Source organism: Lotus japonicus, chromosome 2 (genome assembly GCF_012489685.1).
Source record: "Lotus japonicus ecotype B-129 chromosome 2, LjGifu_v1.2".
Taxonomy (NCBI): Eukaryota; Viridiplantae; Streptophyta; class Magnoliopsida; order Fabales; family Fabaceae; genus Lotus; species Lotus japonicus.
Genome location: NC_080042.1, coordinates 22,275,541 through 22,302,632, shown reverse-complemented (window position 1 = coordinate 22,302,632; position 27,092 = coordinate 22,275,541). Strand labels below are relative to the sequence as shown.

General features: G+C 37.9%; 1 protein-coding gene and 1 long non-coding RNA gene across 2 annotated transcripts; both read right to left on the bottom strand.

Moving 5' to 3' along the window:
- Positions 1–856: 856 nt before the first annotated feature.
- Positions 857–3,926, bottom strand: LOC130737786 (uncharacterized). Its single transcript, XR_009018944.1, has 2 exons — positions 1,966–3,926; positions 857–1,884 (listed from the first exon to the last, which is right to left on the bottom strand). It is a non-coding gene; the product is annotated as an uncharacterized LOC130737786 (long non-coding RNA).
- Positions 3,927–15,285: 11,359 nt separating this feature from the next.
- LOC130737784 (cystinosin homolog) lies at positions 15,286–27,092 on the bottom strand. The gene is made up of 8 exons (XM_057589627.1): positions 26,949–27,092; positions 26,692–26,824; positions 22,877–22,966; positions 22,666–22,790; positions 16,499–16,541; positions 16,185–16,302; positions 16,041–16,090; positions 15,286–15,708 (listed from the first exon to the last, which is right to left on the bottom strand). Exons 1-8 carry the CDS (start codon positions 27,065–27,067, stop codon positions 15,553–15,555), a joined length of 834 nt encoding a protein of 277 aa, XP_057445610.1. The 5' UTR covers positions 27,068–27,092; the 3' UTR covers positions 15,286–15,552.

Here is a 27,092-nt window from a genome sequence, read left to right as displayed (position 1 = left end):
AAGATGATACAGAAGACTTTATTGAGTAGCTCTAGTTTATGATTTTAACTATGTTCATTTCGATAAGTTGAATGATCTGATTATAGTTTCAGCATAATTTTTCTACTCATTTCAATTAAGCTATGATAAAAGCATAAATATACTGAGGCTGTTTTAGTATTTGTATTTGAACGCATGTATTGGGGTTTTAATTTTCAATGATTGATTGGTCTATATTGTAGAGAGTATTTGAAGTAGATCTGTCGGTACTCAGATTTTACATTAAATATTTTTTGGTTCCTAGTGCTTCTTTATTCAGATTTTACTCAGATTATATTTCACAGTTGTAAGTTGTAAGAAAACCATGTGTTGAAAGGGCATGGAATTGTGAAGTTAGGAATCATATAATCTTGCTATTGTGTTCCTCTTTTATTGAATCTATAAGTTATTCAGTAGGAGTCTCCAATTTGCATTCCTTTACTTGTTCTTACTTGCTAACTTGCTCACATAATCTATTACCAATACGTGCTTTGAAGATCTGAAGATATATTGAGAGTTAATTTTTTTTTATCTTTTGCAGGTCATAACTTTAATCTGAAATGAAGAGAGAAACATGTGGAAAAGTTGGTGGATCTATCAATAGAAATATTGGTCAAAGTCCTACTAATAGAAGTGTCAATTTTCCGTTCCGAGCAAGATCAAGTATTGACATGGCACGGAAATTTAATCAAGTTAAGAAGGAGAAAATTGATATATTGCATGAGAGACTGGAAGGTAATTATTTTCTTACTTGTTACAAGATTATGTACATGTTGATTACTAACACTATACCTTATTTTTATATTGTTTTTACTCCACTGAAAATAGGAACATCAAAGAAACGAACTCTTGAGGAATCAACCATTGATATAGATAAAGTACAAAATGTAGATCAAGAAAAGCTTTCTTATGACACATTTTTTTCCAGAACTGAATGTTCTAATCATAAGAAAGAGGAACATCAAAGAAACTCCATGAGTAATTATTTTCTTACATGAGTAATTATTTTCTTGTTAAAATCATAAACTAGAGCTACTTCATAAAGTCTTATGTATCATCTTCAAAACTCGAGTAATCACAGCATTCATTTTCACTTTTAAAACTGGCCTCACTATCACTTTCACTTTGCCGAAAATTAAGTTCACCCAAAGACATTTCAATGATATCAGCCTGCACATCTTCCCGAGCCAAATCAATTTCACAATCAACTTCTGGTGTAGCAGGACTTATTGAACTTTCAAATGTTTCACCAGAATAAAATTCTTGGTCATTTGGGTGTAAACTTTCTCCCATGTCGAATGTGTCCCTTGGAGTTAGTTGCCTTCAAAACATAGTGCTTATTTTTGTTAAAAGGATCTTCAATAAAGAAGCATTGTTTCACTTGATTTGCTAACACATATAGATCATTCTTGTAACACTTTTTGTTAAAATAAACACATGTCATCCCATATTTGTCTTTTTCATCCTCAAGCCAATCACATTTGAATAACACATATTGCAAATGACCATAATAATCTAACTCTATGATATCTGATACTGCCCCATAGTAGGTCACACAAACTTGTTCAGGATTTTCATCTTTGGCTGATTTAAAGCTTGGAGATATTGCCCCTAATGTCACACCACAATTTTGAGTTTTTCGCCTCGCATCACGTTGTCTTGTACGAAATTTGTATCCATTAATAACACAACCAAAATACCTCTTAGCAATACTATTTGTTCCCCTAGACAACTCCTTTATCCAATCTGATATTTCCTCATTCATGACACGTGTCTCAAACCATTGAATGAAATCTTCTCTCTGACTTTTAGCTTTTCTTCACTTTCTTCTTTTTTTGGTGATTGTGAACATTAACTTCATGCTCCCTACAAAGTATATATTACCCATTTTTTAGTACAAAAGGGAAAAAGTGTTAATAAAATATTTTAGTAAGTTAGTGATAGTACCTAATATACTCCTGCACGTCATCACAATTGAATAAGATGCAGTCATGGGCTTGGTTGTATGACTTCTGATCAAGAGAAAATAATTTCCTAGCCCCAATATGATGACCAATTTAAGGGACTTCATCACTATTCCATGTCATTCTATGCAGTCCCGTGTCAACACCACAAGACAAATATCTTGAGCAAAATGTTAGAGATTCTTTAACCAAGTATGCTTAAGCAATAGAACCTTCCGGATAGCACTTATTACGAACAATAGATTTTAAAGCACCCAAATATCTTTCCATGTAATACATCCATCGAAATTGAACCGGTACCCCTAATGTAATATCATTTGCAAGGTGAATTGGTAAGTGAACCATAATGTCAAAAAAACTTGGAGGGAAGATTTGCTAAAATTGGCAAAGTATTTCTGCAATCCCTACTTCCAGATGATCTAAAGTTTTGACCTCAATAACCTTTTGATATAAACACCGAAAAAAGGAAGAAAGTCGAATCAAAAGGACAGCAACTTGACTAGGGGATATCCCTTTGATTGCTACTTGTAATAAGTGATGGTGTATAATATGAGCTTCATGACTCTTGTATCCATAAATTTTCCCTTCATCAACTTGCACACATCTAGAAATATTGGAAGCAAGGCCATCAGGAATTTTTACTTCCTTGAAAACACCACAGAAAATAGATTTCTCTTGTTTGGTCAAGGTGAAACATGCTTTTGGGAGCTTAGTTTTCTTACCATCACTTGTTGCCTTTAAATGAAGCCTTTTTCTAATCCCCATGTCTTGTAGATCCAAACGAGCATTTGCATGATCTTTTCTCTTCCCTTCGATCTCTAAGAGAGTCCCAAGTATATTATCACATATGTTCTTCTCTATATGCATTACATCCAAGTTATGTCATAAAGCAATATCATTCCAATATGGTAGTTTCCAAAAGATAGATTTTTTCTTCCATGGACCATCTCTCTTTCTCTTCTTATTCTTCCCTAATACGTCGGGGATGCCTTGTAAGTGTTCTAAAATAGTTCTTGCATCTAACAAGGAAGGTGCAGTCCTATATTCTGTCTTTCCATTTAATGCGGCTGTTTTTTATCTCCACTCATGATTTGAATCTACAAAGACTCTATGCCCCATATAGCACATCTTCATGCTATGTTTTAAGTAAGTAGAAGAAGTTACATAATTACATGCAGGGCAGGCCAACTTCCCTTTAGTCCTCCAACCAGATAACATAGCATATGCAGGGTAGTCATTAACAGTCCACAAAAGAGATGCATGCAATTTAAATGTTTGATTTCTAGAAATATCATATGTATCTACCCCAACATCCCACAACAACTTAAGCTCCTCAATGAGTGGCTGTAGATAAACATCAATTGCATTTCCAGGAGATCGTGGTCCAAGAATAAGTAATGACATCATCCAATTTTCTGCCTTCAAACACAAATCTGGAGGATAATTATATGTTGTTAAAACCACATGCCATGTGCTATATGATAAGCTCATATTTCTAAACGGATTGAACCCATCACTGGCCAACCCAAGCCTCATATTACGAGTATCAGGAGCAAATTCTTGATGCTTTGAGTCAAAGTCTTTCCATGTTTGGCCATCAGCAGGATGCCTTAACTAGCCATCCCTTGAACGCTCTTCTGCATGCCACCTCAAAGAATTAGCTGTCTTTGAACACATAAAAAGCCTTTTCAGTCGCGGAATTAAAGGAAAATGTCTTAGCACTTTGATAGGAACTTTGTGAGCCTTTTTAGATTCTTTAAGGCCATGATCCACTTCAGGAAAATCAACCCACCTTGAGGCTCCACAATTATGACATAAGTCATCATTTACATGCTCTTTCCAAAACAACATGCAATTGTTGGGGCATGCATCAATCTTTTTGTAGTCTAAGCCCAAGTTTCTTATCATAGATTTTATTTTATTGAAAGAGATAGCGATGTTAAAATATAGATATATATATATCTCTATATATATATATATATATATATATATATTTATTAGTAAAGCTCACTTGAGCTAAGTATTAAATACAAATACACATGAGAACCTACATAAATTAGTACAAAACTGGTGTTTTAATGAGATAACTTAGTGAGTGAATGAACGGGTAGTAGAAACTTGTGCACTAATGATTTCAGTTTTAAACATATAAGCAAAAGAGTAACCTCTGTAACACCCCGATTTCGGTGGTGCCACTTTAGTGACTTTAAATCAATAGTGTGGAAAATGCGTAAATATTTTTTTTCGTTTTCTTTTCAAACAGAAGACTTAACATAATGAAGACTCAACCCAAAGATAATAAACATAAAGTAATTGGAGATAGTGCCCGTAGGCGAATGAGTACATCCCATGGTCAGAGCCATGAGTTTTGTGAATATAGTTTTCAAGAAGATAAGTCAGCCCCAAACGGCCTTTGAAAGACTTCCTATGCCTGACAAACTCCCTGTGATCCTCCCGGAAGAGAACCACACAAAAGCTAATAGTCGGGGACCTACCCTGCCCCAAAATGAGAAATGACAATCAGAGCTGTGAAAACAATCCCCCATATAATATACTCCTAACATCGACCCTCATCCGATCATGCATGAAGTCCGGGTCCACGTCGAAGGCTCAGTAGTAGTCATTGCGCTCAGGATCCTCCCCGAACAACGAACCATCTTGAATCAGCTGTTGGACGTCTGGCAGCAGGCCGACCGCCCAAACACAACCATACACACAAAGCCAAGGCGCTAGGGTCAACTCACAGAATATAATAGATAATACAAGCAACATGTGATGAATAAAGGGGTATATATATATAGGTTGTATATATATACATATAAGTCCTGTATCGTCTACCCTAAGGTATATACACAACATGTTATCAGATTTCTAATAACAATTCAACATTCAATATCTCAAAAACTCGATAAGCAATATATCAACGAATATAGTTAAGTGCGTGGTATGCTAATGCAATGTGATGCTCAAAATATGATCCGGATAAAATGTCACCTTCACGATGACCCGAAGCATCTCGCTCCGCTAAAGCATCTCGCTTTTATGAAGCATCTCGCTCCTGTGAAGCATCTCGCTCCAATGAAGTCCGATCTGAGATCGTCCTTCGGAAAGCTGCACACTTTCCAAGAAATGTATGCATGAATGCAATATGGTTAGCCAAACAACGAATCGTCCTCACCAAGGTACGCGTGTCTAGCTAGAGTACATTGTTTCTACCACACCCTAAGGTACACAAAGAAGTGCTAATCGCATTTGGTAACTTTCCTAGTCACTTGGGCTCACCGTCTCGATGGCCAACCAAACTGCTCAACGAGCAAAAGAATGCAGCTCGCACTCAGTGACCTTTCAACTTACCATGGCTCACCATCTCGATGGCCAAACAAACAGCTCAACGAGCAAAAGAGTATCAACATACTCAGAACTGACTAGTTCCCCGGCTTATCCCTTGGATTGGCCAACCAATAAAACTTGCTCATCGTGCAAAGTGCCAACGCACAATGGTTTCCCCAGAAACCTGGATCCGACGACACTTCTCATTTTCAAAACACTTATGTTCAAGCCCTAAACTTTCGTCTGAGTCTTTTATCATTATATGAAGGGTTTTGAGGTTGTTTAATACATTATGGAGGTTCATTATGAAATTGTTTAAGTTTCGTCTCTAATCCTATTAGTTTCAAAGATCCCATAATTCCAATGATTCCCTGGAGAAGGTCTCAAAACAAAAGGTCCATCATCACCCAAGTAATGGCCCGAGAAGTTCCCAGGTAAGCTGGCCGGGCACAATGCCTCATTAAAAGCCCTTCTTGCCTTAGACAGAACAACCCAAGTTCTTACGTGAATTCAAATGGGGTTTTTCCAATATCATTTTCAAACTCGATTTTCCTTTGAGAAGGTCTCGATCCATAAAACAATAATAGGGTACGAACCTCGGTTCGTCCCATCAAACTTTATCCAAAAACTCGTCAGGAGTCTGGCATAACTACCCGTTATCCACTATCTTGACGTTCCTCACTCATTCGCACAATTGCACGGTATATTCAATATAGTCAGCAATTCAAGTGCGTAATAGAAAGACACAATATAATCAATATAATCCAAATATCATGTGAACAAATAATCACATAGCCTATAGTTAACCATTTAACAATTAAGCATGCGAGTCAATTATCAACATATCAATGCGATAAATCCTAATCTCCCATGTCAGCCGAAGCCTCCAGAAAACATTTTTCAGAACAGTTCATGCAATATTTGGGCAGGATTTAACAAATAAGTCGAACAAGTCGACTCTAGGTCATTAGCTAATAACGGTGAGTTTCCACTCACTATCACAATATATTCAAGTCGAATTTATCGACGCCTACACACAAAAATAGCTAGTAAGTAAGTTGCCCTAACCTCGAACTCGTCCAGTGTGTTCAAGCAAGGCTCCTTCACAATCCTCTTTTCCTGCTCCAAGTGTTCCTCCAAACGAATCTTTGAGCAAACGAAGCGAAAGTCAATCAAAACAAGTCAATTTTGTCAAAACAATACTAACTAGCGTTAGACAAAGCTTAAGAAGCTTCAGAGTACAATATTTAAGCATGGATAGACGACAGAACCTTGTTTGCTAAAACGAGCATAACTCGAGCTACAGAACTCGGAATGACACGAAACCAGCGCCAAAATTTCGACAATCGAAAGAGCTACGCAATGGCTCAGGTCATAGAGACCCAAAAATTATTTCTGGACACGGTACCCTAAGCAATAGGTTTCGGCCAATATGTAAAATAGGGTTTCCGAACTTTTTCTTCGATCCAAATCGATTCCTAGGTATTCTTAGGCGATATCTAGGCCAAGGAAACTTTCAGAAAAATTATCGAATCGAAAACTGTCGCAGGGGTATTTTGGTCAATATTTTTAGCTCGGAAACTCAAAATCAGAATTTTCGAAAACCAAATTAGATGGGGTCGATACCAACGACGATTATGACGACTAATCTTACTAACGCTAAGCTCAGTCGAGGGTTTTAAGCCCAAAGGTTGGAACTTTAGCCAAAAATGGGTATTATGAGCAGAATTGAAACTCGGCGGCAATTCGGCGAGAATCGGCGAAATGTAATCCGCTAAACATGCTCAGGGGCACGCAGGGAATAAGTTTAGATAAAAATATGAAGTTATTTGGATAGTTTTGCAAAAAGCTCAAAACTTAGAGCACAGAAAAGCATAGAGAAAAGCGGCAGAATTTACGATCAGAAGTAAGGAAAAGCATCAGTACCTTGAGACCTACGCGTAGCAACGAACTGTGGGACGATCAGGCAAGAATCGGCGAAAAACTCTTCTCCTCCTCCTTCCTCCTTGGCCGCGGGTTTGGGTGGGTTTTTGGGTGAGATTTTGTTTTTCGCCGAATCGATCGTGGATTAGTCTCGGGTTTGAGAGGAAAGTTCGTGTTAAGTAATTGATTTTCTTTGGGAAGGAGTTGTCGTTTTAAGAAATGAATATTCATTTAAGAAGTGTTGGAGAGTTAAAGGATATTAGAGGTCCAAACTTAGTGAAGGTTTAGATTTTAAGCCAATCGATTTGATCACGAACGCGTGAGACATGAAGTCTTGTCAAGTTCTGATCGGGAGACTAATTATTGGATTGATTGGAGGATGATCAAGTTATAGGAAGAAAAGTGTTAGTATTAAGATGAGTACTTGAGGTTTTTATATTTGGACAAGTTTCGTAGAGTTTAAGAGTGAATGGAACTTTGCTATGGATTTCGGTGATGCATGCTGGAACTTTGAATGAGAATCCTAGGGTTAAGATTGACTTCGGGAGTTGAAAATCATGTACGAATAAGAGATTTAGTGGTGTTGGCAGGTTACGATAGTAGTTAAATCTCAGAAGGTTGAAGGATCGGATGATAAAATGACTAGTTAAGACCCTTGAGGTATAGTTATGATTTGATCTTCTAGAGGATAAGTCTCGATTTAAGCGAAGTGTTAGGGATTTCAGTAAGTGTAAATTGGTTGGAGTGAGGAAAGTTTTGAGGACGAAGATGATAATAATGGATTGTTAGATATTAAGATGAAGATTAGCTTATAAGTTGTTGATAAGTTAATGTTAAAGGGAATGAGTCTTGTGAGGCACAAGGTATTAAGACTCAAGTCGAGTTTTAATTTGAATGGTGACTAAGTAGAAGATTGATTTCATGGTGCGAGTGATGATAGTTACGAAGTTGGATGTGACGTTAATGGACTATTAGATTCCAACGCAATATTTTGTCTAGGAGTTATTGAACGGACAAGTGGAGTTTTGGACTGTAGATGAAGATCACGAGGACAAGTTGAGTATTTACTTTGAAATGACAGAGAGGTACCAAGTTTAAGAAGAATTTCGGACGACCGAAGGTAAAGAAGCAAGTGGTTAAGATTGTGCGACTGCACGGAGTGCCAACTAGTATTATTTCAAATGGAGACCCGACACAAGTGGTCGACCCGGACAACATAGAGCTGAAGGATGATATGTCTTGTGAGACGCCGCAGGTCAGCATTGAGGATAGAAGACTGAAACAATCAAACAGGAAGCAGATTGCTTTAGTGAAAGTGATATGGAACAACGATACGGGAAACACTAAATGGGAATTGGAAGATAAGATTAAGGAACTGTATCCTGGACTTTTCGCAGAACTCTGAGTTTCGAGGACGAAACTTTTTTTTTGGGGGGGAGTATTGTAAGACCTGGATTTACAAACAAGTTCATTTCCGACTCACGCGTAGAATCAGTGTAAGCGTGACAGGAGTTTGATGTTTGAGAAAGATTAAGAAAGAAGAAAGTTCAGGAATTGCTTGAGGAATGTTGCGTAGTCGCTGTAGGAATTAGTACGAGTCGTCTGCACATCTGCCTTATGGCGAGAGTGTCCAGAATAGGCTAATTTCGCTTTTAGAGCAACGTATTAAGTGAGATTTCAAATCCTTGGAAAATTTAAAGGTTCTCTTTATTTTCCCTTCGACCAGTGTTTCATTTCGGAACCATGGACTTTACGCACGATAGTATTCACTTTTCGGAAATCCGACGACGCTAATTTCTTTGCATCGAAACCCTAAATTCAAGCGTTGGATGAAGATTTTTTCTATTCGGAACTTCTAACGAAGTTTCCGTTCGCGTTGCCAAATTTGTTTCGACATTTCCAATCTTTCTCCAGAACAAAGTTTTGTCGTCCGACCATCACAGCAAAAAGTAGTTTTTCGGGACAGATTAACTTACACCGCTTTTGGGATTTTAGATATAGTTTTTCCCAAATGTTAGAGATTTGTTTTGAGTTATGAAATTCTGTCGCTAGAATCTCTCTTAGAATTCATCGGTGAACGTGCTGCAAAAATCGGAATCGCGAAATTTTCATTTTCCCGCGATTTCACCTGCCTATAAATAGCTCAAAAATTCAAAATATCTTCATTTCTTCCATCTTGGGGCCGCGAGTTTAGGGGAGGAGAGGGAGAAGAATTTTTCGCCGAAACTTGACCGATCCTCGCGCAGTTCGTTCCTACTTCAAGGTATCGAGGTAACTAGCTTGATTCTTACCTCTGATCGCTGTTTCTACTGCGTTTCTTTAGTCGTTTCTGTGCTCAAAGTTTCGAGCTTTTCATAAAACTGTCTGTTTTTCTTGATTTTTCGCTTGGGGTTTGTTCTCTACGTGCCCAAGAGCCTAGAACCTTCGTCGGTATTCGCCGATATGGATCGAGTTGTCCAAGATCTGAAAAACTGTTTCAAAACCTTTTTTGCGCACATTTCGAAACTTTATTGTCGAAAAGTTGTAATCTGACTTCGTGCCTTTAGGATTTGTTGTCACGGATGTCGTTAGGATCATTGCTGTCGAATTTGTTTTCCGAACTGATAACTTTGAGGTTTTGAGCTTTTATTTTGGACCAAAACGCCCCTGAACAGCCGTATTTTGGTCCGATCGTCCGAAAATTGTTCCGACAGTTTCTTTGCCTTAGTTTTACCCTAAAACTACCTTGTAAACAGATTTGATCGAAGAAAAAGAGCCGGAGCTCTTTTTCCTTTTTGGCCGAGAGCTATGTTGTGAGGGGGGGGGGGAGTTTTCGTTTTCGAAAACTTGTCTTTTCGTATCCGATTGTTGTATTCCGAAGGTTTAATACTTTGTCTATCGTTTATGAGTTGTATTGCGATCGAACTAATCGATTTTGTTTGGATTCTGCTTTGTTTTTCTCCGAGGTTCAGTTGAAGGAACTTTGGGAGTTTCAGAGCATTTGTGTGAAGGAGATTTTGATCACGAGACTGGAACAGCTCGAGGTTAGGGCAACTTACTATTAGCTATGACTGCATGATAGGCGTCGATGAATTCGACTTATGCTTTACTTTGATGTTGATTATGTTGATGAACTGATGATGTTGAGATGTTATTGAATTGTGCGTTTTGACGCGACTCCGGAGTGGGGATTCATTGGTCTGGTGTTATTTGAGATTTCGGGTTGGATGAACAACCCTAGGCAAGTCCAAACTCAAGGGTTGAGACTTAGCCAACGTTTATATACTTAGACTTTCCCCGGGAAATTACTTTTGGTGGGTTTTTGGAAAAACTTAGAATGAATTAGATTTTGAAAACTAGAGATTTGGGAAACTTAGACTTCGAGAAATAAACTCATAACCTGACTAATTCAATTCGAAACGTTTTCATTAACGAATAAACCATAGGGAGTCTAATTGGGAAAATGATTGCGAAAGACGGGGAAAAGTCGACTTTTGTTGTGGGTTTTGGAATTGGGGAAAGCCACTGAGGTGAGCTACGGTGATGATTGAAAGTCACCGAGTACTCTAGTACTCTTGTTATTCGAGTTGTGTTGTATTGACCGACACTAACTCTTGGGTCTTGTTATTCGAGTTGTGTTGTATTGACCGACACTAACTCTCTTGGGTTTTGTTGTTGGAGTTGTGTTGTATTGACCGACACTAACTCTTGGGGTTTTTGGGTTTTGTTGTTGGAGTTGTGTTGTATTGACCGACACTAACTCTTGGGGTTTTTGGTTTTTGTTGTTGGAGTTGTGTTGTATTGACCGACACTAAACTCCGAGTTGTGTTGTATTGACCGACACTAACTCTTGGGTTGTTTTGAGATTGGGTTTGAGCTAAACACTTGTGTGGTGAGGACGATTCGATGTTTGGCTAACCATATTGCATCAATCGGGTGAATAACGGGAATGGTTCACCTGTGCATCTTTTGGTGAATAACGAGAATGGTTCACCAATGCATTAATGATGAATAACGGGAATGGTTCATCATACGGTGAATAACGGGAATGGTTCACCAAGGATGAATAACAGGAATGGTTCATCCATAGTGAAGAACGGGAATGCTTCACTTGTGGCGAACGGGAACGCGTCACAATCCGGATCATATTGATTGCATTTCACGCATACATTCATCCTGACTAGAATTGTGTGCTGTTTGATTTATTGAAGCATTGTTAGAGCCAATAACATGCTAGGATTGCTTATATATATATATATATATATATATATATATATCAACATATATATATCTATACCCCATATCACATGTTGAGTGTATATCTACTTATTTCCGTGAGTTGACCCTAGCACCTTGGCTTTGGTTTCATGTTTGTGTTTGGGCGGTCGGCCTGCTGCCAGACGTCGACGGTGGATTGGGTTTCGATGGCCTCTCCCTCGGGGGGGAACAGGTTTAAGTTGGAGGACCGTACTGACGAGCGTGGACGTCTGACGGAGGGAGTTCTACGACGCATGGAGCTGAGCTTCAACTTGCCGTCTTCAGTTCGCTGTGGACTCGGTTATGTGAGCAGTAATGGGAGGGTAGGTTTAGGCAGGCGTCATATTTTGTGTAGAGCTCTGATTCGTCTTACTTTTGGGACAGGGTAGGTTCCCGATGCATGGCTTTTCGTGTGGTTCTCTTATTGAGGGATCACAGTGAGTCAGTCGGACTGTAGGGGTCTTTGCTTAGGCCATTTTTAGGCCGACCTTCTCCTAGTGGATTGTATTTATAATTTTCTCACTCGAACTTCTGGGTCTGTATATATTTGCCTACGGGCACACTACTTTGAAGTCACTGTGAGTGCGCGTGACGTGGGAGTGCAGCTGAGGCTGTACATGTTTATATTTGTTGTACATCGGTTAGTTTAGTTGCTGGGTTATGTCTTTAATTTCTATCGCTTCCATTTAAAGGAATCAAACGAAAAAAAAAATACCTGTTTTTCGCGTAAAGTTTATTTTTAGTTTCTAAAGTGACACCTGGAAATCGGGGTGTTACACTAAACATGCTCAGGGGCACGCAGGGAATAAGTTTAGATAAAAAGATGAAGTTATTTGGATAGTTTTGCAAAAAGCTCAAAACTTAGAGCACAGAAAAGCATAGAGAAAAGCGGCAGAATTTACGATCAGAAGTAAGGAAAAGCATCAGTACCTTGAGACCTACGCGTAGCAACGAACTGTGGGACGATCAGGCAAGAATCGGCGAAAAACTCTTCTCCTCCTCCTTCCTCCTTGGCCGCGGGTTTGGGTGGGTTTTTGGGTGAGATTTTGTTTTTCATTTTTCAAGCTACAACAACATATATATAGTGGATGAAATGGAAGATATTTATCAAAGATCGGATAAGGATGGATAGATATTTATCAAAGATCGGATAAGGATGAATAGATATTTATCAAAGATCGGATAAGGATGAATAGATATTTAGTGAAGATATTTTGAGAAGATATTTTGTAAACCGGTACAGTTTAATGGAAAACGCGGAAAAATGAAAATTTCGCGATTCCGATTTTTTTCCTGCACATTCCTCCGTGAATTCTAAGATAGGTTATGGCGACAGAATTCCAAAACTAAAAAGAGGTTTCTTGGAATTAAGGTGAATAATCCAAAGTCGGTGTAAATCTATTTTACCCGATAAGTTACTTTTTGCAGTGGATGTCGGATGAGAAAACTTCCTACTGAAGAAAGATTGAAAACATCAAGAGAAATGGGCATTCGCGTGTGGAATCTTCATTTGAAGCTCCGAATAGAAAAAGTCTTCATCGTCGGTTGATTTTAGGTTTCTTGAACTTTCAGGGTTTTAGTTTCGGCAACTTTCCGATGATTGGAATCGGACGTTCGTACATCCTAGAGTTTCGCCTTGAAACGATTGTTTATAGACGATCAAGAGAAGTTCTAACACTTCTCTGAAGATTTTTGGAATTAGTTTCCATCGTGCCTTTAAGTGAAAACTAGCTATTTGCTAGGGTTTCTGCCCTAGGTTTAAGCGTATATCGATCGTGCTATACCTTTTATCGATTTTGATACAATCCTAAGACTTTTCCTGAACTTTCTCCTTCATAAATTTATTCCATTCAATAAACTCTTGTTCAGGTTTTCCTTCACGATACATCAAGCCTAATCGTAAATGGAAATCTCTTCCACTTATTCTAAGCTTAAAAACTTGGGTCTTACAACCTCCATGCCAAAAGTGTAACGGACTACAAAGTTATATCTGCAAATGGTTTTAGCACAGTACCTTAAATTAAAACCAAATTCAATGTTAATTTTAAACTAATATCAATTTGGACCAAGAAAAAAAAACTATTAACAATAAAACATACTTCCGCCAAAATTAATCTTTATATGCAATGGTCTTAATTTGCTGTCCAATTTTCTGCAGGAATATATCTCCATTTTTCTTAAACTCACAAACTCTTAGAATTCCTTAACATAGTAACTCCGAAGAAAAACTAGAATTAAATTAAAAATAGTGATGGCAATACCAGTTTCAAAAACTGAATAAAATTGTTAATGTCATGAGGTTATTCAACTATCTACACTAAATAAATAAATAATGAAATGTATTATATTGAACCATGCATTTATTATATCTCTATATAAACAAACCAGTAAAATCACTCACAAACTCAAATTATTCATATTTCTTAGACTTCAACTGCTGGTGAGAAAAAAATGACAATTGTCTCTAACTACTTCAACAAGTATGTCATTTTTAATTATATTAGTTAGTTTCAAAATTGATTTTCTAAATTACTCATTCTTATTTCTTTATTGCAGGAGAAAGATCATCAACAACAACAAGAAACACACATTGCTTAGTGACATATCCCTGTTGCAGATGATTGGAAAATAAAACTGTGAGTTTCACATATATGTTAATTTACTACTTTATGCTTTTCTAAACAATTCTTCTCACTCAGTTGAAATCATACAAATATATCATCATTTCTTTATTTAAATGACACAAATCAGTAACAAAGTGTGAACCACATAAATTTCTATACTGCACTAGAAAGATAAGTGTAAAATGTAATACTCACTATATTCTTCACTTTTGATGTCATAAGAAATAAGAATCTTTCACAATATTGTCATATTATGGAAGAAAAAAATAGCAACTTTATCGTTCAAAGGGAACGAATGACGTCCATCCTGCAGTTAGATAGAATCTATTTTTATGTTCCTGAAAGTGATTTTAAAAGAACTTCTATGCCACCAACAATGGTAAACAACCACATGAATCTTGATAAAAAAAAATAGCACAACTGAGCTATTAGAAAAAAAAATAATAGACTACCACGTTCATTTCAATACTAAGCTAATTAAGTAATTAAATTTTTTTTATATCAAATTAAATCTACTCTCATTTCAATCTCAATAGAAATCTACCTATCTTTTCTTCAGATGAAGTTAAAAAACAAAAAAATCTACCTGTGTGATCCCTTTTTCCCTTATTAGAGAAAGAAGGTGTGAGAATATCATAACCCAAATTATACATATATTCTAAATTCTAAATCTTCTTCTATATAATAGTTTTCTTACCTTTCTACAAATTTAAATATTACAATTAAAAATACAAATTAAAAACGAACCGTGCAACGCACGGATTTAATTTCTAGTTTACTGAGTAAAATGCACAGCTTAAAAATGCACTAAATTAAAGCTTGAGGAAATGTTATTGCCTGTTTCAATAGATTGTCAAAGTAACAAGTCATAATTGTTGTCTATTGTGAAATAGAGAACATTTATATAGACTTGTAAAAACTATGTTTTCTAAAATTAATCTTTTATAGCAATAAGTGCAAACTGATGTCAAATACCTTTTAAGCAACACGTACTTTTTACCTGTTGCATAAAACAGTGTTGCTAAAAGCAATAAATGGTGTAGTGCACTAAACAATTTTTTGAAGGGTAGGTCACTAAACATAGGAAACTAGTTTAGATAAAGATAAATGGTGTAGTTAGGTAGAGTTGGCTATATAAATAGGAAGTTAGGGTTCATTTGTAAAGGAAGACATCCAAAAACAAATCAATCTATTACAATTTCCTTTCATTTCATTTATCTTTGTTTATTTTCATCTGTTGATTTTAATTAGTCGGCTGATAAACTACATTCTTTTACATTATATACTGAACAAAGTTGTTTTTCAGTGTGGGTGAGGCATACAAACTAGTACCAATATTCACATCAAAGTGAGGGTTTTGAATTACATCTTTTGATATAGAGTTTAGGTATATTGGTATTTTACACTACAAGATCAAATTTCAACCTCGGACTTCTGCTGGAGGCTGATATGAAGATTTACACTACTGGACCTTTCATTTGTTGATCTGCTGGACTCGAATTGATTAGTGGCTGCTTGATTTCTTCGGAATTTTTAGAAGTTGTATGCCCTTTCTTGTCAGAATATAGCACATAATGTTGGCACATTAAAATAGAATCATAGATTATAGTTATCTGCATGCATGGTAATTTTAAAATAAAATATCAGAATTCATGTATCGCTATAAATAAACTAGAAAAAACAGAAGAAAAAAAAAAGTCATACTTCAGGAACTAAAGTAACTGACTGGATATCTTTCATTTCAGGGATCAAAATATACTCAATGCATGAATATAAGTTTTTTTTTGGAAATTAAAATTTATAGTTCTACGAGGCAAAATAACATACTCAATGTATATATAATTTAATTAGTGAGACAAGCAAGGCACAATTTTTTTTTTGAAGAATGATGCTGAGAATGTTGTATCAAGATTTCTGATGTACCAAAAAAGAGAGGATTACATACCAATGATATCAAGAATTTCCCAATGTTTCCATAGAAATTCAGCGAGGAACCTATATATGTATGGATCAAGTTGAAATTCATCACGTTTAAGGGTAAAATTTGATGGCATTGTCAATTTCACTATTGCTTGTAAAAAGCACAAACCTTGATCAATAGATTGTACTGCCATTTGTGAATAATTAAAGACCCCACCAGAGAAATCAAGGAGAACACCCCAAACGCTGAATCCATCTGTGGTCTTTCTCAAGAAATTCATGAATGCCTATGTTTCATCACAAATATCAGCCATAACTTTGCAAAAAATGCTGATGGCTATTCAAGTCAATACCATTTTCTTTGTTCTTTTTGGTTGTGTGTTTTTGTTAAACTTGAAATTTTGGATAAAGTTCATTAAATGAAATACAAGGACAACAGGAGTAAAATTTGTCAGTGTAATGTAATTTTAATTAGACACTCACCTGTGGAAAATATTTGATGACCGTCATGCATACTTGAATTGTGCTGTAGTATAATTGATTTTCACACAAATTATTTGAAGAAAAATGTATCATATAGGAAACTGAAATTATAATATTAATTTTTTTATTAAAATAACTAAATTAGAAGAAACAGAGGAATGTCACATTCCCTTGAAAGTGGAGAGCAACAATCACATATTGAAAATAAGACAAATTGATGACCAAACAAGTGTACATGCAAAGCATTGTAAACACTGCATCAAACTGTTTGAGAAGTACATCTGCATCATACTTGGTGAAAAACTAAGCCTAAACAATGCACGATTCATTGTTGTCGTTTGTCTTTGCAGTCACTCATTGCAGTCAAGTTTTGCACTTCCTGAAATTTTCATGTGTGTCGGAAGTTCTACTTCTGGAAGTATAATAAGTTCACCTATGAGACTTGAAGTTTCATATAAAAAAAACTTCCGGAAAGGCAAAATGATGAGCATAGACCTTCAATTAAGAAGGTGTATGAGAGAAGAAACAAGAGAAAAGTCACAACTTAGTGTGACTGTTATTGTTAGTTGATCTGTTAATAAACAGCTTACATGGTTAGTTGTTTCTGTTAGAGTACAGCTGGCTAATTCTGTTAATAGTTGTGATTATGTTAGAACTACTGAGTAGTATAAATAAGGGAAAGGGGGAAGTTACAGGTAGTTATTCAGTTGGTTAGGATTTGGGAGATTCTGGATCTCGAATTCCAGAGGCTAGGGTTCTTGTTAGTGTTCTTGATTCTTCTGTGTAATTCCTGAGAACTCAACCTCAGTACTTGAGGATTGAGTCTCTGTTTTCTTCAATAAACCAGTAGCATTTCTGTGAGTTCATCAATTGGTATCAGAGCTCCATCCAGGAGCTGTGGTATCTATTTGTCTATGGTAGCGAGCAGAATGGACGCCAGAGTGGAAGCGATTGAGAGATTCATTGAGGTTCTGAATCGCGATCGCGAGGAAGAACGCAGGAATCGCGAAGAAGACAGGAGGATTCGCGACGAAGAACGGAGAGAGCGTGCGATCGAGCATGAACGCGTGGAGCAGAGGTTTCGCAATCTGGAAGCGATTGTCGAGACGATGACGCGCCGGCGAGCCGGCGAGCACGGCGACAGCGACGGCGAGCAAGAACGCCGACGAATGGAGGAGGAGCGCACCGTGAACGGAGGACAACCAGGAAGCGTAAGAGATGAAGCTGATGCGCGAGAGAATCTTCAGCGCACTGCAAATGCACAAACAGAGCGTTGGAGGAAGCTTGACATTCCAGTTTTCCAGGGTGAAGAAGATGCGTACAGTTGGATTCAGAAATTGGAACGCTACTTCCGACTGAAGGGAGCGACTGAGGAAGAGAAGGTACAAGCGATTATGGTGGCCTTGGATGGAAAGGCATTGAGCTGGTACCAATGGTGGGAAACCTGCAACCAGGTGACCACTTGGACCAAGTTCAAGGAAGCCATGCTGGAACGCTTTCAACTCACCTCGAATTCTAGTCCATTTGCGGCTTTGAAGCAAGAAGGTAGTGTTGAAGAGTTTGTAGGACAATTTGAGAGATTTGCAGGAATGCTCAAGGGAATTGACGAAGAGCATTACATGGATATTTTTGTTAATGGACTCAAGGAGGAAATTGCAGCAGAAATCAAGCTCTATGAGCCCAAATCTCTAACAATCATGGTCAAGAAAGCTTTGATGGTGGAACAGAAGAACCTGGCTGTGAGCAAGGCTGGAATTGGCAGTACTAGCAGGTATAATTCCTCTTTCAAACCACCTTTTAGATCCACAACTTTTCAGAAATCTGTGCAAATTGATACTGGACAGAAGAGTGGTAGTGGTAGTGTAACTTAGGGCACAGTGCAATCATCTAGTGGTAGTGTTAATGAGAAAGTAGGAGGTAAGCCAGCCAGGGGAGGAGTTTACAGAAAACTCACTGGGGAAGAGATGAAGGAAAAGTTGAGAAAGGGGGAGTGTTTCAGATGTGATGAAAAGTTTGGACCAAACCATATCTGTAAGAATAAGCAATTCAGGGTAATGTTGCTGAGGGATGATGGTGAGGAAGAAGAGATTGAGACACTAGAGCCTCTCACTGAAGAAATTGAGGAAGCTATGGAGTTAAAGCACTTGTCACTAAACAGTATACAGGGAATTTCTTCAAGGAAATCTCTCAAGGTTTGGGGAAAATTGAAAGGAACTGACATAGTGGTGCTGGTAGATTGTGGAGCAACACATAATTTCATTTCTCAGTCCTTGGCAAGAGAAATGGAGTTACAAATTACGAAAACTCCAGCTTACACAGTAGAAGTAGGGGATGGACTGTAGTGAAAAGCAAGGGGGTGTGTAAGAATCTCAGTGTGCAGATTCAAGGATTTGTGGTAACTCAAGATTTCTTTTTGTTTGGATTAAGAGAAGTGGATGTTGTGCTTGGTCTAGAATGGCTAGCTGGATTGGGGGACATCAAAGCCAATTTTGAAGAGCTGACCTTGAAGTTCAAACTGGGAAATAAAAAGGTAGTCCTCAAAGGGGAGCCTGAATTGCTGAAGAAGAGAGCTTCCATGAATGCATTGGTTAAAGCCATTCAACAGCAGGGAGAGGGATATGTGCTTCAATATCAAATGTTAGAAAAAGAGGTGGCTCAAGCAGAGGAAACTCCAGAGTTGTTGAAGGCAGTTTTGTCAGATTTTCCAGCACTGTTTGCAGCACCTACTGAATTGCCCCCTCAGAGAAGACATGACCATGCCATTCATCTGAAAGAAGGTGCATCCATTCCCAACATTCGGCCTTACAGGTATCCCCATTACCAAAAAATGAAATAGAAAAGTTAGTGGCTGAAATGCTCAATGCTGGAATCATTAGACCTAGTATTAGTCCATATTCAAGTCCAGTGATTTTGGTTAGGAAGAAAGATGGTAGCTGGAGATTTTGTGTAGACTATAGGGCTTTGAACAAAATCACAGTCCCTAATAAATTTCCTATTCCAGTCATTGATGAACTCTTAGATGAGATGTGTCCAGCTAGAGTGTTTTCCAAAATTGATCTGAAATCAGGATATCATCAAATTATGATGAAGGCAGAGGATGTGGAAAAGACAGCATTCAGGACCCATGAGGGCCACTATGAGTTTTTGGTGATGCCCTTTGGCCTCACCAATGCTCCTTCCACTTTTCAGTCTCTGATGAATGAGGTGCTGAGACCAGTTTTGAGAAAGTGTGCTCTAGTTTTTTTTGATGATATTTTGATTTACAGTTTGACCATGGAGGAACATGTTGTTCACTTGACACAAGTTCTGCAATTGATGGACCAACATGATCTTAAAATCAATGGTAAGAAGAGTGTGTTTGGAAGGGGCCAGATTGAATATCTAGAACATGTGTTATCTGCTGGAACTGTGGCAGCTGATCCAAAGAAATTGGAAGCTATGTGGTTGTGGCCAGTCCCTAAAGACTTGAAGAGCTTAAGGGGATTTCTAGGTCTTACTGGATACTATAGAAGGTTTGTCAAGGATTATGGCAAGATAGCTAGGCCGTTGACACAGCTACTGAAAAAAGATAGTTTTCAGTGGGGACCTAGTCCCCAACAGGCTTTTGAAGCTCTTAAGCACACTTTGACAGAGATACCTACTTTGGCTGTTCCAGATTTTTCCAAGGTCTTTGTTCTGGAAACAGATGCTTCAGGTACTGGTCTAGGAGCAGTTTTGACTCAGGAAGGGAAGCCTCTGGCTTTCTGTAGTGCTACACTCTCAGATAGAAGCCAAGCTAAATCAGTTTATGAAAGAGAGTTAATGGCAGTGGTCAGAGCTGTCCAAAGGTGGCGGCATTATCTCTTAGGCAGGCATTTCATAATTAGAACAGATCAAAAGAGTTTGAAGTTCCTTACTGAGCAACAGGTTGTGGGAGAGGGGCAGTTCAAATGGATTTCCAAACTCTCAGGTTATGACTTTGAGATACAATATAAGCCTGGGAAGGACAATTCAGCTGCTGATGCCATGTCCAGGAGAAGCTCATATTGTGCATTGTCAGTTCTTAAGGTGAATGACTTTGAGGAGTGGCAAACTGAGATGTTTCAAGATCCCAAGCTACAGGCCATTGTACAAGATCTGATTGTGGATCCTGAGGCTCATAAAGGGTATACTTTGAAGGATCACAGGTTGTTTTATAAAGGAAAGTTGGTTCTGTCCAAGCAATCTTCTAGGATTCCAATTCTTTGCAAAGAGTTTCATGCTTCTTTGTTGGGAGGACATTCAGGGTTCTTTAGAACCTATAGAAGGATGGCTGCAGTGGTGTATTGGGAAGGGATGAAGAGTGACATAAGAGATTTTGTGGCAGAATGTGACACATGTCAAAGAAACAAATTTGACAATCTCTCCCTTGCAGGGCTGCTTCAGCCATTACCTGTACCTACTCAGGTTTGGACAAATGTGTCCATGGACTTTATTGGTGGTTTGCCTAAATCTAATGGCAAGGATACAATCTTAGTGGCGGTGGATAGGCTGACAAAATATGCTCATTTTATTCCATTAAGGCACCCTTTTACAGCTCCTGAAGTGGCAGCTTTATTTCTTCATGAGGTGGTGAGACTTCATGGGTTCCCAACAACCATAGTCTCAGATCGAGACTCTTTATTTCTCAGTAGTTTTTGGAAGGAACTGTTCCGAGTGTCAGGCACACAACTGAAGTTTAGCTCAGCCTACCATCCTCAAACTGATGGCCAGACTGAGGTGGTCAATAGATGCCTTGAAGTTTATCTGAGATGCCTTACTGGATCCAGGCCAAGGAAATGGGTTACTTGTCTTCCTTGGGCAGAGTTTTGGTTCAACAACAATTACAACCGATCTGCCAAAATGTCTCCTTTTCAAGCTCTTTATGGTAGGGAACCACCTGTGCTTCTTCAAGGGACTACAATTCCTTCCAAGATAGCTGCAGTAAATGATTTGCAGGTGGGGAGGGATGAACTGCTATCAGATCTGAGAGCTAATCTTTTAAAATCTCAGGACATGATGAGGACATATGCAAATACGAAGAGGAGGGATGTGGATTATCAAATTGGTGATGAGGTTTTTCTCAAGTTACAACCTTATAGAAGGAGGTCTTTGGCCAAGAAAATGAATGAAAAATTGAGTCCTAGGTATTATGGACCCTATCCTATTGTAGCAAAGATTGGGGCTGTGGCTTATCGACTTGAGCTACCAGCTCACAGTAGAGTGCATCCTGTCTTTCATGTCTCTCTCCTCAAGAAGGCTGTGGGGACTAATTTTCAGCCTCAACCTCTCCCAGCAGCCTTGAATGAAGATCATGAGCTCTTGTTGGAACCTGAATCAGTGCTGGCTGTTAGGGAAACCACAATGGGCCAGATTGAGGTGCTAATTCAGTGGCACTCTTTACCTGCTTGTGAGAACAGTTGGGAATCTGCTGCCCAGCTCCATGAAGCTTTTCTTGATTTCCCCCTTGAGGACAAGGTGAAACTTTTAGGGGGGGGGGTATTGATGAGCATAGACCTTCAATTAAGAAGGTGTATGAGAGAAGAAACAAGAGGAAAGTCACAACTTAGTGTGACTGTTATTGTTAGTTGATCTGTTAATAAACAGCTGGCATGGTTAGTTGTTTCTGTTAGAGTACAGCTGGCTAATTCTGTTAATAGTTGTGATTCTGTTAGAACTACTGAGTAGTATAAATAAGGGAAAGGGGGAAGTTACAGGTAGTTATTCAGTTGGTTAGGATTTGGGAGATTCTGGATCTCGAATTCCAGAGGCTAGGGTTCTTGTTAGTGTTCTTGATTCTTCTGTGTAATTCCTGAGAACTCAACCTCAGTACTTGAGGATTGAGTCTCTGTTTTCTTCAATAAACCAGTAGCATTTCTGTGAGTTCATCACAAAACTTGACTGCATTGGCTGCAAATCAATACAACAGGATATTCAAATTAATATAAACTACTCAATGGGACACTTCAGTGCATGTTTAAAAATTCCTCAATAATTGGTCCAAAATTCCATGTAGAAACTTCTGAGTGTCAAAATCAATATGTATGATACCACCGCAACACAACATAGACAGTTAAAAATAATTCAAATTTCAAGGACACTTAATGGAAACTTCAAAAACTTGTGGGTGGTTTAAAATATATTTAATCATATTAAGAGTGAAAACTTGCTTGAAGATGGAGATTAGCCAAAGCCAAGACTGGGTAGGCAATGCTATGAAGAAACAAACAGCAGCACTGAACCACGCAGCAGCAACTAATGCAATGGCGTATTTGGAGAATTTCTGATTTCCACGCTGGAAAACAAGTCAAAGCATTATATGGTAACACTAGAGGAAAAAGAAAAAGAACAACTTTGTTGTTTATAATATATAGTACTTACTTCATAGATTACAATTTGGGACAGTATAATTAAATTCATTATGACTGAATGAGTGGAGAAAGCAACATCATTAGCAGCTACTGGAATCATCTGCATAATTAATAAGAGATGAGTTATGATATATTCACTCAACTTTCTCTCTCATCTCATTTTCACTTATTTTCTCTTCTTATTCCTCTCATCGCTCACTTTCTTTCTCCACCTTGGAGGTGGAGAGATGTTAAAGAAACATTTTTTATTTTTCCTTCCTTGTTGATGGCATAGAGAAGCAAAGAAGAAAGAAAAAGAAAAGCTGCATGTGGTGGGATGTTGAATTTTAAGTAAAAAAAAATCTTAAATTTAATTTTTCCTAATTTATTTATCTTTCTCTATTTTTTAACCACAAAACTCGGATATGTATGGTTAAATTAGAATAAATTTGTGTCAGTTAATCTACACATGTGGTGGTATTTTTCTCATCTAATTTAGAACTTACTTAACTCTTTCTTTTATTAAAAAGAGCATAAAAAATCTTTTTTCACTCTTATCAATTTATAGTGACACAAGAAAAATGCTATTAATATTCCCTTTTAAACACTGTTTTTTAATGGTTAAAATTCATATAGACCCCACAAATTGGAAGTGGTTTCATATAAATAAATAAACATTTGCATAAATTTCAACCAATAAATGTAATAGTGTTGATAAGCGAATGTCAAAGTAAATGTCAATTATCGAGACAAAGAAGAAAAAAAAAAGAACATAACTTGTATGATAATAAATCTATCTGTAATTTGTAACTTGTATGATATATAAAATCTATCCCTTTTAATTTTGCTAACCTAGTTTCCTTGGGTGACCGCCGCGCCGCCACTGTGCGCGGCGACAACCCCTACTTTTCTTGCTTTGCTGTTTTTGCTCTCAACTTTTCAGAGATCCGGTGACCATGCTTTCAGCTGTGTTTGGCATCTCGGGTTGTCTCTTTTGCTTTCAATAAGGTGGTGGGGCTGCCCTTGCTGATTCCTCTTCCTGTCACGGCGGCGAAGCTCTAGATCAGCCGATCTGGGTTGTGCGCGTCTTTTGTTTTTCCGTTTCTCCCTTGGGTTGCTGCGGCTTGGTTTCGCGCCCCTTCGACAACTTCTCTCTCTTAAAGCCACCCTTTGTTCTGTCATTCGCTCCTTCCTCTCTTTTGGAGGTTGGTGCCGGCCTTGGTTTTTGGGTCCTGATCTGATCCAATGACTGTTAGTGGCGACGTAACTTTTTCTTTCAAAGGACAAAGGCAAGTGTCCACACTATTTATTTTGGTCCTCGATTAGAAGAATATGGCATGTTTTGCCCGTGGACTACATTGGTTTTATGTTTATGCCACATGGGTTTTTCAATGATCTTGCTTGATGAGATGTATTGCCAAGGGGTCAACAGTGGCAGTTTTAGGCTGGTTATGTTGAGGTTGGCGGCGGTAGTTCTGGGTTTTATGGGTTTAGGTGGTTGTGATTTTGCTCTGAACTCGTTGTTCGGCCGAATGAGTAGCGCAGCTGATCTCTTGGTAGGTTTTTGTGCTTTCGCTTCCTAGTTGATGATTTGTCTTGATTTGCGTCCCCTCCAATGATGAGATCAGATGAGCTCTATCTTTTGCTGGGTTATGGGGCTTCACTGCTTCTCGGTCCCTGATAGTTGCTCCTCCTCGTTTTGGTCGTTTGGTTTCGATGTTGCTTGGGGTTTATCTTGCAATTTGTGCAAGTGTTTAATAAGTGCTGTGTTTCGAAAGTTTTACTTGTGGGTGCACCATAGCAATTTTTGATTTTAGGTTTTCTTATGTATTATTGAAGGGGATTAATGTCACTTTGTTGAGTGTTGTTTGTACTATTGAATATGTACCTAATATAAATTTTTGCTTTCAAAAAAAAAATTTATCTTCTTCTATAATTTATATGATATATAAAATGTATCTTCTTCTGGTTACCTCATTTTCATATGTATATATAGGACAAATAATTTAAGTTAGTGCAAGGGAGTGTTAGAACCCTAAGTACATCAACAAAGGGTAAGGAAAAGTAGCCAACCACAAGGACACAACTACACAAGAAATCTAGAAGAACAGAAAATAGACGATAATTGTTATTGGAACCCCACGTCATCTAATTCCACCCTTCAAAAAATGGCGAATAGTCTTAAATACACCTTTAAAATAAAAACTTTCCCTTTCCGTCCCCTTCCTCCCACCACCCCTTCTTCCTCATACATTCTCTCATCTTTCCCATACTTTCTCTCAATTTCCACAATACTTAATTTCTCCGCCCATTTGCACTGGTCACCTCCCCCCGCCGCCCCTATCTCCATCGCTGATGTCGCCGCCGCCCCTATTACCGCCATTGGAGGTCGACACCGCCCCTATCTACGCCACCCCAAGGTACTGCCCTCGATTAAGTTTGCTTCTATTTATGTGTCGGTTTCTGGTATACTCGCACTTGCAGGTGCGTAGGTAATTCACTTAGAAGTGCGTTAAGAATTTCTTCGCAGTTATAAGTGTGTAGTACACGCACTATGGAGTACGTATACAATTGCTACGCAGTTATAAGTGCGTAGTACGCGGACTTGTAAGTGCGTAGTTAACGTAGTTAGATGTGTGTGAAATTAACAGAAACACTTGACAGAAAGACCCAATAACATAAACAAGGTGATAAAAAACTGAAGTAGAACAAAATTCTCATTTATTAATCATAAGAAAACTACTACAAATCTCATTGAACTACTAAAAATCCCATAGGTAATCTAGTACAATTGAAACGGGTAGCAAAAGGCTTGATTTTTATTCATGAGCTAAATTCCCAGCAACATTCAGTTCCCAGCTGATTGAAGCATTAAGGACAGTGCTCAAATGAGCTCAATTGTTGCTCATTAAGGACTCTCTACAGAGCCTTTGAAACATGTGAAATCTCAAACTTGTTGGAAATTTCAAGTTTGAATTCCCACCCAACCAGTTAATCCTTAAACTTGTTGGTAATTCTGTTACAAGTTGCAACCCTTAACCCGTTTAAGAATAAATTGTTTGGTTAATTCAAACTTGGATTTCCTAACAGGTTTAGGATTTACCTACTTCAAAGGCATTACAGAGAGACCTCAATGTGCAACCTATCAGCCTAATTGAGCACCATCTTAAATGGAGAAAGAGTGGACGAAGTGTAGAAAGAATGGATGATGAATTGTGTGAAAAAGTTGTCTATTTATAGAATCTCAAGTTGTCATAGGAATTAATGGATAACCATAGGAATTAACGGTCAAATTAGTGTGTAACATGTGCTTTAATTGAGAATTGAGAGTTTGACAAAGTTGTTATTTCTGATTATGCATCAGTTGCAGTTTTGACTTAGCCGATAACGCACTTTAAAGTGTAGTACACGCACTTATTAAGTGAGTGATCAACGTGGTTCCATAGTGAGGGTACTACGCAGTTATGAAGTGTGTAGGCAATAATGTCTAAAGGTGTTTTGGGGTTTCAAAGATATGACGGGATGGAAATAGATGACGGGGGTGACAATAACAATTACCAAAATATACCATAGATAGAAATCTCTGTCTCAAACTAACTAAGATCTTGGTACCACCCACGCTGAGAAAGCAAAAAGACATTTAAAACAAAGCCCCATATATATATTCAGCCACCTAATGTGCCAAGACCACACACGCCCCTTGCCACTCTACAGCCCCAGCAGAAAATAAACAACTCAACCAGCACATGTGTCCCAAGCGAAAACATATACAGATTGGGTTATCACTTATCAGTCATTTAGCAGTATCTACAATACTTGAAGATAAACAGAAGGTTGTATCTATACCTGTGCATACCCATACTTGTTGAAATACTGTTTCTGAATTGCTGGACTAAAGAAGAGGGAAGCATTGTATATCAGATATGACCAGTGCTTCGTGAAATTCAGAATCTCATAATCTAAGCTTAAGCCCACGACACTGATTTTAATAAATAAATAAAAATAATCGAGTAAGTAACAATATAAAAAAACAACATCTAATTTAATTTCTATGAATAATTAACAACATAAAAGATAATGAAATAGAAAACAAACAAACAAACCTTTTCCTACGAAAATTCAAGATGACTTGAGGGTAGGCACAAACAGTCCATGAAACGAAAGCTGACCAACCCAATATTTGGTAGATCACCTCTAATGGAAATGAATTCCATGGAGCCATTTCAGTACTGTCTCTGTTTCTAGCA